The sequence below is a fragment of the Marmota flaviventris genome, chromosome 4, assembly GCF_047511675.1.
Source record: "Marmota flaviventris isolate mMarFla1 chromosome 4, mMarFla1.hap1, whole genome shotgun sequence".
Taxonomy (NCBI): domain Eukaryota; kingdom Metazoa; phylum Chordata; class Mammalia; order Rodentia; family Sciuridae; genus Marmota; species Marmota flaviventris.
Window position 1 is genome coordinate 26,816,268 of NC_092501.1, and position 16,707 is coordinate 26,832,974.

The 16,707-nt window shown below is 48.8% G+C and overlaps 1 protein-coding gene across 2 annotated transcripts; it reads right to left on the reverse strand.

Moving 5' to 3' along the window:
- Nucleotides 1–7,663: 7,663 nt before the first annotated feature.
- On the reverse strand, nucleotides 7,664–16,536 carry Sfxn3 (sideroflexin 3). Of its 2 annotated transcripts, XM_071610985.1 has the most exons (12): nucleotides 16,454–16,536; nucleotides 16,199–16,365; nucleotides 14,876–15,039; nucleotides 13,737–13,911; nucleotides 13,307–13,401; nucleotides 12,864–12,939; nucleotides 12,606–12,691; nucleotides 11,642–11,769; nucleotides 11,403–11,452; nucleotides 10,121–10,170; nucleotides 9,454–9,501; nucleotides 7,664–9,145 (listed from the first exon to the last, which is right to left on the reverse strand). In XM_071610985.1, exons 3-12 carry the CDS (start codon nucleotides 15,034–15,036, stop codon nucleotides 9,049–9,051), a joined length of 966 nt encoding a protein of 321 aa, XP_071467086.1. In that variant the 5' UTR covers nucleotides 15,037–15,039; nucleotides 16,199–16,365; nucleotides 16,454–16,536; the 3' UTR covers nucleotides 7,664–9,048. The 2 variants fall into 2 exon arrangements, with proteins under 2 accessions (XP_071467086.1, XP_071467087.1); XM_071610986.1 differs by lacking the exons at nucleotides 7,664–9,145; nucleotides 9,454–9,501; nucleotides 10,121–10,170 and adding an exon at nucleotides 10,179–10,823.
- Nucleotides 16,537–16,707: the final 171 nt, after the last annotated feature.

Here is a 16,707-nt window from a genome sequence, read left to right on the forward strand (position 1 = left end):
AGATCCGGGTCGCCCTACAATAGCAAGGACCGGGCACTAAGTGGGCGCACCGAAACTCCGCAGAACCAGCAGGTCCCTGACTCCCTGGCTCATCTATTAAAGATGCCGAGGTGCCGAAACTGCGGCGCCAAAACCATGAAGATAAATTTTTAATCCTGAACAAAAAGATACCAGGAGATGGGGGATGCAGAAGAAAAATGACCTTCAAGGCTTGACCCAACATGTGTTGGGGAGCGATGTTACAAGCAAGTGTGAATTCCTGGGCCTTCAGATCCCAGTGATTCAGAAGGTCCAGTCTTTTCAGAGCCGCATCCCTAACCCCTCCATGGCTCAGTTTCCCTTCAGAGACAGGTTTGTGAGTTCCCCGGCCCTCCAACTCCCAATCTAGTATCTCTTTTATCATATGCCAGCGAGACTCATTGCAGTCAACACCCCCTCCCCCATCCTGACCCAAACTGCCCTGGAGTTGGGGGCTGGGCCCACCCAGCTGAAGGCAGCCGCCCCTCGGCCCTCCCCTGGGACTCGCCTAGTGCTGGAGCCCAGGCTTCTCTGCCGGCTTTGCTGTCTCTGGCTCGCTGTCAGCCTCTCTCTCGCCCCATCCCGCATCCCGCCGCATCAGAAATATATTGTGTTCTCACCTAATCCTGTTCAATTACAGCATAATAAAACACATAATAAAAACCTAATTCATTTTTCTTCTGCGCCCCCCATCTCCCGGAATCTTCTTACTTGGGATTAAAAATTTGTCTTCATGTTTGTGGCACCGCAGTCCGGCGCCTCGCATCTTTAATGTATGAACCAGGGAATTAGGGACCCGCGGGTTCTGCGGTTTTCGTGGCCAAAGGCGCCTGCTAGTCACTTGAGGATACCAATGAGGATGGAGAGAAGGCTGTGGCCTTGCGAGAGGCCCCAAAGGCACACACCTTCTCCCTTCTCCTGATGGGGGCGTTCAAAGGTCCCAGATTTCCAATGACTGGGAGAATAGCATCTCTTCCGTTCCACAGATCCCGTGTGGCCTCCACGAGGTGAAGCTCGGAATCGCTCTGTGGATCAGGTTGGCCAAGGAAACTAGGTCTACCTGGTGCAACCCAGAGGGAGACGCAGATTAGGGGCCTCCTTTGCTTCTGACCGCCTGAGCTGGCCTGGCCAGTGAAGCTCTGATTTCTAAATCTCCATCACCATTCCAACCACCATGCAAGTCTCTGGGGGCTCCCTAATACCTTCTGTTCACATTGTGAGCAACTCTGGATCACTGAAATAAGGTTAGAACTTCCCAAAAGGAATTAGGAATCCAGTAAAAGGCTGGGGGTGTACAGTGCTTGCCTAGCACGCAGTGAGGCCCTGAGTTCATCCCCAGCACTACAAAATGAAAAGAAGAATCCAGTAAAAGAAAATCTCCTACCGAGGCACAGTATGCGGTGAGTTTACAGATCTGAGACCTAAATACAACCCCAATTATATTATTTCATTCTTTCATTTCTTCCTTCATTCATTTACAACAGAAGTTCCCAAATTTTCTACATTCATGGAACACTTAGTTTCTTGGTATTTTTTTCCCCCTCCACAGCATCCTAGGTCAAAAGAAATATTTAACTGGGTGTGGTAGCACATCTATATTTCCAGCTACTGAAGAGACTGAGACAGGAGGACTGCTTGAACCCTGGAAAACAGCAAGTGAGATGCCATCTCAAAAAGGAAAAAAAAAAAAAAAAAAAATAGGGGATGGGGTTGTGGCTCAGCATTAGAGCACTCACCTAGCAAGAGTGAAGTGAGGCCCCCAATGATCACAGTGTGGTGCCAGCCCCAAGAAGCTGCAGAATAGAGGGTGAATCAGCCCCACAGGGAGTTGCCAAAGGAAATTTGCCAAAGGAAAAAGGATTGGCACATGCAGGGAAACAGATAAACTGGCCCAGCCAAGAGAGTGGCTCTTGTTACATGTACTATACACTTCATGCTATCTTCTGGAGAGACATAAGAGGGAGGGGTCATCCTCCTCTTGGCTGTCATATCTTGAGACAAGTTTTACATTGCTCAGGGGACTTTTCAAGCCAAGATCCCCATAAGATTCTTATGTACCTCTGGGAGGAGGGTCATGCTCCCCTACCCTCCAGGCTGAAAACCACTAAAGGTCTAAGCCATTGTTTCTCTTGTGGATGTGTCATGTTTTTTAGGTTTGTTGAAATGCCTTAGTGATCTTAACCTAGGATAAACATAGGAGTGGGGTTTAGGGTACTTTGGGATTCCACATTCATTTATTCAACAAACAAATATTGAGTATTTACTGTAGATCAGGCACTATTGTAGATGCTGGGACATATAAAAGTGAAGATATAAGCTGTTGTTTCATGTGGGTTTTAAGTTTTTTTATATATAAATTTATTTATTAGTTTTTTTCGGTGGACACAACATCTTTATTTTTTATTTTTATGTGGTGCTGAGGATCGAACCCAGTGCCCCACACATGCCAGGCGAGTGCACTACCACTTGAGCCACATCCCCAGCCCTGTGGGTTTTAAGTTTGCAAGATGAAAAAATTCTGGAATCTCAGGACAAGGTGAACATATGCTTAACACTACTGAACTGTACACTTAAAGTGATTAAGATGGATGTGTGTGTGTGTGTGTGTGTGTGTGTGTGTGTATATATATTTGGGGGGGTAATAGGGATTGACCCAGGGGCACTCAACTACTGAGCTACATACCCAGCTCCACCCTGCCCTTTTTTTTTTTAAATATTGAGACAGGGTCTTGTTAAGTTGCTTAGGGCCTCATTAAGTAGCTGAGGCTGACTTTGAACTTGCTATCCTTCTGTCTCAGCCTCCTGAGCCACTGGGTTTACAGGCGTGTGCCACCACACCTGGCCAAGATGGTAATTCTTAGGTTTATATGTTTGAATCAGAGTTAAAAAAAAAAAAAAAGTGAGGCCTGAGGCTACAACTCAATAGTAGCATGCTTGCCTGGCATGAGTGAGGCCCTAAGTTCAATTCCTAGTACCACAAAAAAACAAAAACAAGACATGGGGACTTCTCTGGGGGAGGGGATTTTCATTTAAGCTGGAGAGAAACATCTGTATAGGACCAATAATAACATATATTGTAGTAAATGCCAATTAAGGTGATAACCAGCTCATAAGTGTTGCCCTTCTTTAGGAACAGTTCCAACCTCAGAGGTGAACCTGAAGGAATGATGTCCAATGTCCTTTCAACTTGACCCTGATCTCTGGCCACCACCAAGAGGTAGACAACTGATCTAAATTGTACTGATTTTTGGAACTAGATAGGAGCTGGTGGAAGCTGTCACCTGAATGGCAGTGCCCATAAACTCCAGCTGCTGAGGTAGCAGAGCTACCTGGCTTCCTGATCTTTCCAAGGCTTATTAGCACCATCTCTGCTTATGAGAGTTATAACCAATCCCTTTCAATATATCCCCCTATTTACTGATGCTAGCCACAATCATTCTCTATTGCTTTCAACAAAATAACTTTAAACTCAAATCTGCTGAGGCAGGAGAATTGCAAGTTCCAGGACAGTCTCAGCAACTTAGCCAGACCCCCGTCTCAAAAAAAAAAAAAAAAAAGAATAAAAAGGGCTGGAGATGAAGCTCAATGGTAAAGCAGCACCTGGGTTCAATTCCCAGTACAAAACAAAACAGGGCTGAGGGTGCAGCTCAGTGGCAGAGTGCTTGCTTAGTATGCCCCAGGCCCTGGGTTCAACTCCCAGCATCACAAAACAAACACCAGGACTACTCCTTCTGGGAAAAAAAAAACCCAAAAAACTGTCAATTGCCAGTTGAGTGAAGATTTGCTGGTGACTGGCGGGGTGGGGGGTTCAGTAGAAGGAAAATAACAGGTGGTTAATTTATAGATCAACATAGTAAACTTCTGTTCCACAGGCAAGCACTTTACTCTGAAGGAGCTTCCTCGTGCCTGTTAGGTATGGGGGTTATTTTTCTACTGGACGTGTTGGGTGTGGGTAGGGTTGTGTGTGCAGCCCAAGCTAGGTAGGGTTCCTCCTATGTTGCCCAGTAGTTTTAACAGTTGCAAAATCTAGCTTGTCTGAGAAGATTGGAAGACAAGCTAGAAGCACCCAGGCCTGGAGCCGGTTCTGCCACTGTCCTCTGCAGTCTGGGTGGGTACTGGAGCTCAGAGGACCCCCAAAGAGGAAAATGATGTGAATAAAGGAAAAAGAGAAGGGGGCACTCCAGGAACAGAATGATCCGGCCAGGCCAAGATTTCTCCATAATTTATAGCAAAAGGTCGTCCCCACATCAGGCCCAGAGATCATGGCAACGTGCATATTAACGAACAAGAACTGGAAGAAGCGCCCCAATACTCGCCAGGCACCGGCTGCGTCTCTACGGTTGAGAAGGCAGCTACTCTGTTCACCCAGCGACCCATTTCACAGTGCAGGCACAGAGCCACGGTGAACAGGATTCAGTAGACGTTTCCTGACTGCTGGGAGCAAAGGTGAAGAGAAGGAGGAGCGAGAGGCTGACGCGGGAGTTAGAGCCAATAGCCTGGAACGCGGCGGGAGGGGGTGGGAATCCGGGTTTGGGCAGGAGAGGCCTAGCGTGACTCCTCGAAAACCCCGCGGGTGTCACGGCAGGAAGTCAAAGGGCGAGCGCTGGGAAGATGGTGGGTTTTGAAACGGGAAAGGAAAGAGAAGAATTCGGCGGATTTAACTGTCCAGGACTGAGGTCAGCGGGGAACCAGACCCGAGTCGCAAGTTCCAGGCTCAGACTCGGGATTGTGAGCTGGATTCGCCTCTAGTGGGGATAAAGCCGTTGCGCAGGAAACGAAAAGGAAGCGGAACTGAGCCTCGCTTTGAGTGACAGCCACAGCTGGAGGCGGGCCCTTGTCCGGACGTATCTACGTCCAGGAGGCGTGACTTATCCGAGACTGAATTGCCCTGGGGGCAGGGTTCCAAACTTAGGGCACCGGACTAAGCTAAAGTCTGACTAGCACAACCCCACAGGACCGAGCTGAAGCTGGCCTTAACCACCTGTCCTTAGGATGCCGGCCTGTCTCATTAGTCCCAGTGATAAGGGAAAGAGTAAGGATGTGCTCACTTGACCTCTCCCTATGGCCAGGCTGGGCCAAGGCTCCAGGACTCAAGCTATTATTTTCCCTTAGATCATGGGTAGGGAGGGTTGTGGTCTTTCTGGACTTAATAATAGGCAGGGTAGAGGCTTTGAAACAGAAGCTAGACTAAGGGAGGAAAACTGGAGAGGGAAGGCCAAGGACACCTGTATGGTTTCCCAGAGAAGATTCTCAAAGTCTGATCACTGAAAGAGCGGAGGCCCAACTAAGACTGGAACAAAGTAACTTTCCAATGAAAAATTGCTGTCTCTGTTCAAATGCTGACTTCTGAGGGAAATTCCAAGTATATAGAAGCAATTTGGAGAGTATACCTGGCTAGGATTTGTCCCTTGAGAGCCTGTGAAGTGCCCTGTCGCTAACTTTTGTTGTATTTGAGAAACTGGTGTGGAACTGGGAAGGATAGACGACAGGAAAGCACTCCTTCCTAACCAATCCACTGATGCCCTGTTAATTTTCTCTCTGATGCAGTTTAGCATTATCTTTACAGCACAGATAATTCTGTTATAAAACATTCTTACCAGATTTGTAAGAGATTCCTGCACTTCACTCCTCAAATGGGTTTATCCTACATAGATTCTTCAGTAAAAGTCCAAGACTTTTCAAGGGAATTCCCTAAGGCCAAAGCTTAATTATACAAAGAGCCTTCCAGAGTTGACCCAGGGATCCAGCAGGCTTGGTGGGACGTGCTGGTCTGATTGGCAGAATGGGATGGAATTGAAACTGCTCTTCTGTTATCCCATATTCAATCAAGAAAGGGAATTTTTGCTTACATGCAGACTGTAATACCCTCAAGTTTGGACCTGGTGTGGTGGTGCATACTGTGATCCCAGCTACTGAGGAGGCTGGGGCAGGAGAATCACAAGTTAAAGATCAGCCTGAGCAACTTAGCAAGACCCTGTCTCAAAATTTAAAGATTAAAAAAGGGCTCAGTGGTAGATTGCTTGCCCAGGATGCACAAGGTTCTGGTTTCAGTCCCCAGAAACACCTAAGGGGAAGAAAAGAAAAAAAAAAAAAAAAAAAAAGACTCTTAAAATTTGGAAACTCCTTAGTGATGTTAGTGAAAGTTTGTTTTAGAGGAGGAAAAGTTTTATTTTGGATTTAAGGCTCATAGTTTAGAAGTCTAAGTTCATAGACAGCTGACTTCATTGCTCTGGGTCCAAGAATGAGGCAGAACAAAATGGCAGAAGGGTGTGGTGGAGGAAAGCCAGTCAGGACATGATCATCAGGAAGCAGAGCTAGTGAAAAGTTTGTGTACACTTATGGACCTGTCAGTTTTGCTGGTCTGTAAAAAGACAGGAAGGAGGTGCCCTGGAATGTCAAAAGGACCAGAAAAGTAACCTGAAGTTTGGCTGGCAGGTGAGAAATACAGGACAGTGTCTTCAGAGTCACAGACCTCAGCATGAATAGCAGTTTGCTATGGGCAACTTTCTTAATATCTCTAAACCTGTGTTTTTGCTAAGAATGGGCATAACAAACCAGGTTTGGTGGGTGGCATATACCTGTAATCCCAGCTACTCAGGAAGCTGAGGCAGGAGGATTGCAAGTTTCCAACCAGCCTCTACAATGTAGCAAGACATTATCTTAAAATAAAAAGGGCTGGAGATGTAGCTCATTGGTAGAGAACCCTGTGTTCCATCCCCAGTACTGCAAGAAAATAAAAGAAAGAATGGGCATAACATGTCCACTTGGCAGGGATGGTTGTAAAGATCAAGAATCCTTAAAAGTACTTGGCATCATTGATCCTGGGACCTCACAGAAGGACTCAGGGAACAGGAGCTAGTATCAACCCCACCTCCAAGAAAATACCCCAGGATGAGTAAGTGACCCTAGGCCAAGGTTCACTTCCAGCTGCTCTAGGACCAGTCAGTCCTAAAAATATTCCCCTACCACCTAAGATGAAAAGGGAAAGTGAGAGTTATCTCCCTGCAGGGAATGGGGAGTAGATTTTATTATAGACTCACTTATATTTATTCCCAAAAGTTGGGAGAAGAGTGGCAACTATAAGCTGTTGAATGTTAGCCCTTAATGGCTATACATAATGTGAACTTTCAGCATCATTTTTCTAGGAGAGAGAGAGAGAGAGAGAGAGAGAGATTACATGAGTAGGGAGGGTGTGAAGGGTCCCCAGGGTAGTAGAAAGGGGTAACTGTCCTTCCAGGCCTATTTCCATGGTGAATTGATGGGGTATTGGTTCCCTAATAGCTTTTCTCTGATGGAGCTAGACAGACCTTGGCCTTCTCTCCAGAGGCCTCCTTAGGGACCACAGGTCGCCATTCCATACAGATGCTTGAAGGAAACCAAGAAGCCCAGAGTCTGAATTGATATGTAGGTCTGTGATCAGCACTGCTGGTGAAGAGGAAAATGAAGGCAAGACTCCACCTTCAGAGGGAAAATAAAGGTGCTATTGAAAGGATTGATTTTTTTCAAAGCTCAGAGTGCCCTCTACTGGGAGATGAGGCTCCCTTCAGACAGGTAGGGACCCAGACTTTGGGGAGAGAAGGGGAGGCTGCAGGCAGGCAATTCTTCCTGGACACTCAGGACGTGTAATCAAGTGAAAATCAAGAAGTAGACATATTTGCAGTTTATTGACTAACCATGGTATCGTAGCTGTTATCACCGGGTACAATGGATTAGAGGGAGAGGGAAAGTGATCTCAGAAAATCCCATTGGACCCTTTTATCCACCTCACCCACTCTTCAGCCAGAGGTCACGGGAATTGGAGTCCTGGCTTAACTCTACTCTCTGGATTCACTGCTACCCATTTCATCCCCAAACCCATCTTCCATTTGGTCCAGACATTGAACCTGGGCCCTTCTTCTTCTTGGAGGTGAGGGTGGAAGGAGGAGAAGGACCAAGCCTCAAGAAAGAGAAGAAAGGGCTGAGGGTGTAGCTCAGTAATAGAGCATATGCTTAGCATGTGTGAGGCCCTGGGCTTGAACCCCAGCACCACAAAAGAAAAGAAGGAAGTAGCTAATGTGGGGGTTGTGAATGTCTTACAGGTCAATGGATCACAATATTCCCTGTCTTTAAATATAAGCTTTGGGTCTGTGGAGTTGAAGCACCATTCCCATACATGTCCCTTTGTGAGCAAGGATGACAGTGACTCTTAAAGGAGAAGAATGCTCACTCTGCCCATGTGGTTTTCTGGTTGGGGGACGATTGGGATTGTTAGATATGTGTTTTGAGATTATGATGTTAGAGAAGACCAACAAATCCTCAAATTGTGCCTAAAGATACCTACATAGGAGAGAAAAGGGCAATACAGGACACTGACACTCCTTTGTTCTGGTAGAGAAAAGGAGAAGAAATGGAGCTATTCCAAGAGGTTGGGTATAGTACCAAGGGACACATAAGCCCCTGACTCCTGGCTTCAGACATGGCTTCCTTTGCTGGTGCAGGTCTTAAGCTAGCTATAGCAGTTGGGTGCCAGAAATCTGAAGTATTCATCCCAGTTGGCCTGCTAGTGTCCCTCAGTTTCTGTCCTGAGATCCCCAGGGCTCCTCCTGTGTCCAGAAAGGGTGAGGTTCTGTCAGAAATGACTTGACCCATGGAACAATTTAGGGAAGGAAGAAAGTGTCACCTGTAACCTGGCTTGCTGGTAGGCAGACAAGAGGCTGAGGAGGGAAGCCAGATATCAGAATATCCCAAGGCAGCATGTCTGCTCTTAGCTTCCAGGACCAAATGTATCAACATATATATGTATCATGTATGTATGTGCAGACACACAAGCACAGAAGGGAGGGGTGATGTGACCCTGCTCTTTGAAATCAGAGGAAAGAAAAGACTTTTTGAGGGCACTTCCCCCAGCTTAATGGATTGTTGCTCTCAGTGACTGCTCCCCTATCACACCCCCTGCCCAGTACCAGGCTGATGGGCAGTGGCATAGAAGGGAAGGGAGGCACTAAAACAGCAGCTCAGGGAAGTGAGGTAGGGGACAAAGGCTGACCCTCCTTAAAGCCCCTTGTTGTAGTAAACCACCTCGGTGCCTGGGTTTTGCTCCTGGATCTGAGCTCTCAGCTCCGGCTCCAGCCTGTTCACTTGTATAGAGCTGCAACAGAACAGCACAGGACCCAGACCCTCAGGCCCAGGATCACCATCCCTCCTCCCACCATCCCATCCTCCTCCCTCCTCTTTTGCTTCCAGAAGAGCTGGCTCACTGTCATTACCCCACCCCCCAAATCAATTGAGTGTTTGCCAGGCCTCCCTAGAACACACCACGGAGCCCCAGGTGTGTTCCAGGGAGGCCCAGGCGGTGCTGTGAACTCGACCTTCAAGGACAGGGGCCATCCCCTAACACACACAGAGATATGGGGACCTGTTCAGAGTTCCCAGCCAAGGCCAGTGGGCACCACTTACCTTCTTTGGGGGAACAGGGCACAGCACAGGGGAGTGGCAAATATCAGGCTAGGAGAGAAGAGTGGTGAAAAGGTTTGTGAAACTTTGGTCTCATAGTGCTCCCTTCCTGCACCCTACCCCATGGAGATACTATACCCCTAGAGGTGGAGATTGATTTTTTTTCCATATTGGGGATCAAATCCAGGGTCTTATGCTTGCTAAGCTGGCCCTCAACCACTGAACTACACCTCCAGCCCACAGAGTAGATACTGATTAAAGGCCAAAGAATCTTTTAGAAACATTAAACCCAGCCCTGACATTAGGTTCTGGCTGGGTAAAGAGACTCCTAAGCACTGATTCAAAGCCCTGAGGCTGAAAAGTGGCAGAATCAGAAATTAAATGGTCATTCTCATCTCTTAGGACCAATTCTCATGGAATCCCTCCTGGATGGTACCAGAGAGTATATTTCCATGGTTTTCCCCTGGTGGATAAAGATGAACCCTTCAACTGAACTCAACCTTCAAGGACAGGGGCCATCCCCTAACACACACAGTATGCCTCGCAGGTGTCCAGGACCGACACCAGAATGGATGATGTATGTAAATGTCTTAAAGGCAATAAATACCTACCCACATCCACAAGGGAAAGGCACTCCCATGTGCCCCCAGCTAACTCCTTGCACACTTACCAGAAACCCACCAGTCCCACCTGCAGGGGTGCCCCCAGCCAGGGGCGGTGCTGTGGGAGACAAACAATGGAATGGCTTGTATCCCTTACTCCCTAACCCCCATCCCATTTTACCCCCCAAGGCTTATCTCATCAGCTCTGCCTTTGAACCTGTGGACACATGCCCCTTTTCTTTCTTCCAAGCCCATGACAGGATTGGGGCCTCCAGCTGGCAACCTTTCCAGCCAGTCCCGTTTCCTGCCATCCCCTTACACATTCTCATCTCTTAGAACCAATTCTCATGGAATCCCTCAACCACTTGATCTTCAGAACAGGTTCCACCCCCTAACACACAGTATACCCTATGTGTGCCCAAGATACATACCAGCTGAACATCTGAGTGATGCCTTTACTTCATACATTTGTTCTTTCCTCCCTTCCTCCAGAAGCTGCTTTCAGAAAGCCTCCTCTGAACTTCCACTCACTTCCTCTGATCCCAGTGGTATGAATCTCTCCCTTCCCCCAAACATCTGCTCGGCACACACTCCTTCACTCACTTCAGCCACAGAGCCCACCATTCTGTTCCTCAAATGTGCAATCATGTTCCTGCTTCAGAGCCTTTGCTCTGGCTCTTTTCTCTACATGAAACACCCTTCTCTGAGTTCTTTGCGTGGTTGTCTCCTTCTCATTCTTTGGGTCTGTAGAGACCCCTTCTCTGACATTTCCTACAAAGCACATATCAGAATTTATAATAATATAGTTATTGGTTGCTTCTTTGTTTATTGGTTTCTGCACTAGACTATAAACTTCATGAGGACAGGGATTATGACCATCTTGTTCCATGCCAGCTTCATAGCTCTAAATGTACTCAATGAATATATGTGAATAAACAATTCAAGGAAGGAGGCATATTTTATATTCCTGTGCCTTGCTTCCCTGTCGTGTGTGGGGGAGGGGGTGAGAGAGAGAGAGAGAGTGTGTGTTGGTGACATAGTCGGTAACAACACGACTCTGTCAAGCATGATTGAGTCATGTCACACATAGTCCATCCAGGTCTGTAACAGGGATGCCTCTAGAATGACACCAGTTTCCCTCAGTAGAGAAACTATTTCCTTCCTTCCCCAGTCTCCTTCTGCTTCCTCAATTTTCCTTCACTACAGCCCAGTTCATTCTTGCTGAATGGATGAAGGTTCAGAGCCAGGAGAAATGGTGGCAAATCTTAGTCTCAGGCCACCCTGGAGAGAGGGGACTGGTCACTTCTCCCAGAACCACCACTTCTAGAATGGGAGGAGTAAGCCACCTACCTTCAGGAAGTCTTTCTTCTCCAGAGAGTTCATGATCACTGGGGGAATGGCTGAGGGGAAGCAGGGTAGGGAGAGAGGGAGTTAGTGAGTGAAAGTTGGGAACCCTAAGGAAGGAGACCCCATTCACAGCTCCTCACTCTCCCCAGAGTCTTACTGACCCTGAGTTCCAAAAGCCCCCTGAGAACCTCAGCCCCTGCCTTCTATCAGAGCTTCCCATGCCCCACCCAGCCCTATCTCACCCATGGCAGGAATCGCCATGCAGATTCTTGATACCACCACCTGGAAAATGCCCTGCTTGGCTGCAGTCACTGAGTGGCCAAGCCTCTGACCTGCCTCATCAGTCACAGGAATGCCCACCTGCAGCTCCCTAGGAAGAGAAGTGGCTTCAGTCAGATTCAGGGCCCAAGTCCCACCTGAATGAGAAGCTACTCCCTAGAGTCCCTCACATATTCTAGTCTTAAAGGCTTTCCCTGCTGGGTACAATATTATATGCCTATAATCCCAGCAACTTGGCAAGCTGAGGCAGGAGGATCATGAGTTTGAAGCCAGCCTATGCAACTTAGAAAGACACTGTCTCAGAGAAAGAGAAAAAGGCTGGTTCTCCTACCCAAGGATCCCAGGGTATAGGGATTCAGCTCGGCATGAATGTAGCCATCTTGAATCATAACCACCATGATTACCACTGAGTAACCCTGATTGATTTTTCCCACAGTTTCTCAGAATACTATAAACAAACAAAACCATAGAGTACTATGTGGAGGTTTACTATCTGGACCCTGTTGCTGTCAGTGCCAGAACCCTGTTGATGTCCTTGATGATGGCTTAAGATAAATCAGGTATATTTTGGCTTGAATTAAATCACTTTCATCCTATTATATTATGCCTCCTCCTGATCCAAATCATGGGAAACCCTAATCTTGCTGCTGCCTGGGGACAGTGCTTCTGTCAGTAAGTCCCCAATAAATTGCACTCTGTGTAATCCTGGATCTGCCTGCCTCCTTCCTCAGTCCACAGCAGTTTAGGACCAGTTCTCCTACACTGGGACCGGGTTGTTCTGGAACACAGGGTCAGTCTGAGGTAGGGCCCAGCAGCTCATGTCCAATGAAGGAGAGAGGATTGTCCCCATGCTGGGCTGGTCTGCACACTGGGTGGTACATCACAAGCACACTGGGCATGCACATGACAGGAGTTAGGTCTACTCACCTTTGCCTCATCAAGGGGATGTTGATACAGTTGGCAGCAGCCACAGCTGCAAAGGGCACAAATCTGCCAACCAAGGGAGGTAGGTGCTGGGGGAGGAAAGGCGTCTTTTAGTGGCCCATAGAGTGGGAAGGGACTCTTGGGGGAGAGATGGGAGCCTGACGATCAGGAATGGAGCTATAGGTAATGGGATCTAATGGTAATGGGGAAGAAGAAGGAGGGTAAAGGATGAATGGAGGGTCAATGGAGGGAGAGCCTTACCTTGGTGAGGGATTTGAGTCCCAGAGCTGTGGCCACAGCCCCAGTGGTGGCACTCACATAGGCTGTTCCCAGCTGCCTGTGGATTAAAGAACCAGTTGACAAGGGACAGAGGAAGAGTCCAGCATGTGGCTCTTACCTTTAGGAAGATGCCAAATCCTCAGTGCGTGAGGCTAGGAGGGTAGTCTCATTGCAGAGAAAGCCCTCCCCCCAGCTCCAGTGTAAACTTGCCTGGAAACCCTTCTCCCTCCCTTCAAATGGGAGTAGGTCCCCAAAAACATACACAAGAGGGCCTCACCCTCAGGCAGGGAGAGTGAGGAAAGGCTAGGCTGGGAGGAGAGCTGAGCCACTGCCTGCAGGGCCCACAGGGATCAGGAATGACAAGGAAAGCACAGAGTGTGGGCTGGGAAAAGGCACCACAGTTTTTCCCAGGGACCGGCACTCACTGCACAGTGATGGGAGCATCGCCGCTGCGGTTGGAATAGTTAACAACAGCATTGAAGGACTGGTTCACCCACTGCCAGAACACCACAGTTGGGGTCTTCCTGAGGGAACAAAATCAGTTTTATTTCTCCCTCTACAGTGTCTCTCATCTTTGGACCCCTATAGTGAAATCCCAATGGTTACTCCCAAGCCCTCAGGAGAATCCAGTTGATGACCCTAGAACCTGCTCTGATAACCCTTATATGCCCCCCTCATACAAGTAGACCCACTGACTCTGGGGTGGGGGACCCCCAAGGCTGCGTTCTTAGGAATGGGAGGGATTCTGATACAAGCTCCTGCCCACCCACTATTCTCTACCCAAATTGGCCCAAAGAGGAGACACCTAGCTATACTCTAGCTTGGATCACTCAGGAAGGGGACATGGGATAAGACCTGCCTGTAGAACGTAAGCATGCAGCCAGTGATCATCATGTTCATGGGCACCTGGGCTGACATGCGGCCAATCAGGACCACCTTCTCCCCTGTGTCTGGATGGAAGGCAGAGTCGTACACATACTTGGCCCTCCACAGCTGGTCCTCGGTGAGCCCTGGGGTCACTACCCCAGCCCTGCAGAAGTTGACAAGGAACCAAATTGTTCTAAGAGGACAATCTGCCCTCTAAAGTTCTGTTTACCCTGCTCAGAAAACTCTGGGCAGAGGACTAGGAACTTTGGCCCCCCATCTCAGGATAAAAGAGTTCCTTGACTCTTTGGGAGAATCAAAGGGTCCCAGAAGTGGGGGTTCCTAGTTCAATTTCCCTTCTAGCCACACATTTTCTGCTAAGTAATAGATAGCGGTGGTTGGTAGTGGTGGTGGTGGTGGTGGTGGTGGTGGTGGTGTGTGTGTGTGTATGTGTGTGTGTGTGTAGAGTGCTGGGGATTGAACCCAGGGCTGTGTGCATGCAAGGCAAGCACTCTACCAACTGAGCTATATCCCCAGCCCTGATGGTGGTTTGACAAGTCAAAAAAGGCTGGGCCAGGCATAGTGGCACACGCCTATAATTCCAGTGGCTTGGGAAACTGAGACAGGAGGATCATGCGTTCAAAGCCAGCCTCAGCAAAAGCGAGGTGCTGAGCAACTCAGTGAGACCCTGTCTCTAAATAAAATACAAAATAGGATTGGGGATGGGGCTCAGTGATTGAGTGCCCCTGAGTTCAATCCCCAATACCAAAAAAAAAAAAAAATGGTGGGAAGCATCACAAGAACTTTTGATTCTGAAGACAAAAGGGATGCCCTCCTACCTCCTTGGTAGGAGCAGACCAACAGTAGACCAACAGTGGGAAAAGTTCCTATGGTGGTTTGTGAAACATAGAGCAGCCTTCCACTCATAAATATCAATGTTACTTCCTCAACCCAAATACCCAAAAGTTCTTTAGATTAAAGCTCTGTGCCATGGAGAGGTGCCAGCAAATGGGATCAGGGAGTGAGGGGGTTGTGGAATGGGACTTGTAAGTTTAGGAAGGCAGGTACAAAATGTACTAGATTAATGACAGTGAATGACACCCTAAGACACAGTGTCAGATGGGGGTCACCTGTAGTTTTGCACAATGTTCCGAGAAGCTTCCAGCTGAGCTCCAGACAACAGCAGATTTCGAGGATCAGTAACAGTGAAGAAGTGCCGGGCTCTGCCCAGGAAAGTGCTCTGGTCCCAGCGAGGTTCCTGGATGTTGATATCTAAGGGCAATTCACCCATTTTCTGCAAGGCAGGGACAAGGGTCAGAGGGCTTCAAGGAGGGAGTCCAACGGCTTCACCTGGGGGAAGCTTTGATGGCCCTGCCCTAGTTTCTAAGCCTATCACCTGTCTCTTCAAGAGTTCAAGGTGACTCCAGATAAGTAAGCAAGGGTAGAGGAGGAGTTGTTTCCTAGGCAATGTCCTAGCCAGGGACCTACAAGCACTGGAAGAGGGGGAGGGGAAGAGAAGAACTAGAAAATAGGTTACCCTAGGTTCTGGCCTGGTGCAGATTTTCATGAGTAAAGATTTACATGTGTGTGGTTGATGCATGAGCAACAACTAATCCTGTGCAGCTACTTATGAGCTCTGCTTGCACAGAAAGGTGTAATATGTGCATGACACAGCCATGCCCATGTCAGCTTCAGGCCCCAGCTGCCCTGATACGTAGATATAAACCCCCTTGCCTATTTGAGAAGATGGCAAAAGACATCCCATGTTCCAGCCCCTGATTGGAGGACAACCAGAGCTCTTTGGGCTTATCCCAGATCTCAAACAGGACATTCTGTAAGCCATATGCATTCATGTGGGCATGCACATGTCCTATGTTCAAACCCATTTTCCCCAAGCCACACTGGGTGACCCAAAGCTCTTCCTGTTCCCTGGCAAGGCAGGACTGCCACAGACACCCATCTGCTTCTCTCTGAACCAACTACCTCCAGAAAGAGCAGGATTCAGTGGAAACCCCGCTACCCAGCAGAGAGGAAAGCCGGGAGCAGCCATCTGGCCGTGCTAGGCAAAATCCTGCAGAATGACTAATCCCCTCCAACCCTACTTCCTCCCTAAGGCAGGCACACCCAACTCTCTCTCACTCTCACATACCCACACACAAAGATATGCACACCCGACCCAGACATACAAACAGGGTAGACACAATCCACGAACCATAAAGGCCGTTATACACACAGAGAGCTCACATCCATCAGTTGCAGATGCTAAATGACACTCCCACACACACCCCCACCCCCGCCAGCCTCCCCTTGTGCACCATAGACCTCCACAGAGGCTGAGATACTGAATCCCCAGGATAAAGAGCACGTTTCAAGGCAAGCATCCTTCTCCAACCCCCACCCCCTACCCTCCACTCCCCTAACTCCCATTCCCTGCCTGGACAGGGAGCACTCACGCTTTCCGGGATTGCCTGCCTCTGCAGATCTCAGACCCGCCTTCCTTTCCGCGCGACTGTGGCCCTCCCAGTCATCAAGCCGGACGTCATGCATGACGCTGAGCAGCAGGGAGGGAAGGTGGCTCCCTCTGGCTTGTTCGCTTAGCCAGCCCCAAACCTGGAAGGCCCTGGGGGCGGTAGATATAATTTGGGGATACGCCCCCAGCCCGGGCCGCCAGGACTAGGTCCCGTGAGGCCTCCCAGAACGAGTCTTACCGCAGAGATCTGTTCTGGCCCCACTCCCCATCCCGAGAAAGGAAGGGAGGAGCCGCACCACTGCCCCTTCGCTTCTCTTGCAATGCCCTGGCGGGCCTCCAGAGGCACCCTGTCCCTGCCGCAGGGGTATAGGTGCACTTGGCGCAGGTGCGTGGTGTGAAGGGGCGGTCCTCTGATGCAGAGCCCGCCCGGAGGGACTCAGGTTACTGATTGTTTACTTGAGGGCTGTCTGTGATGGCCTCTGTTTGCTGGGC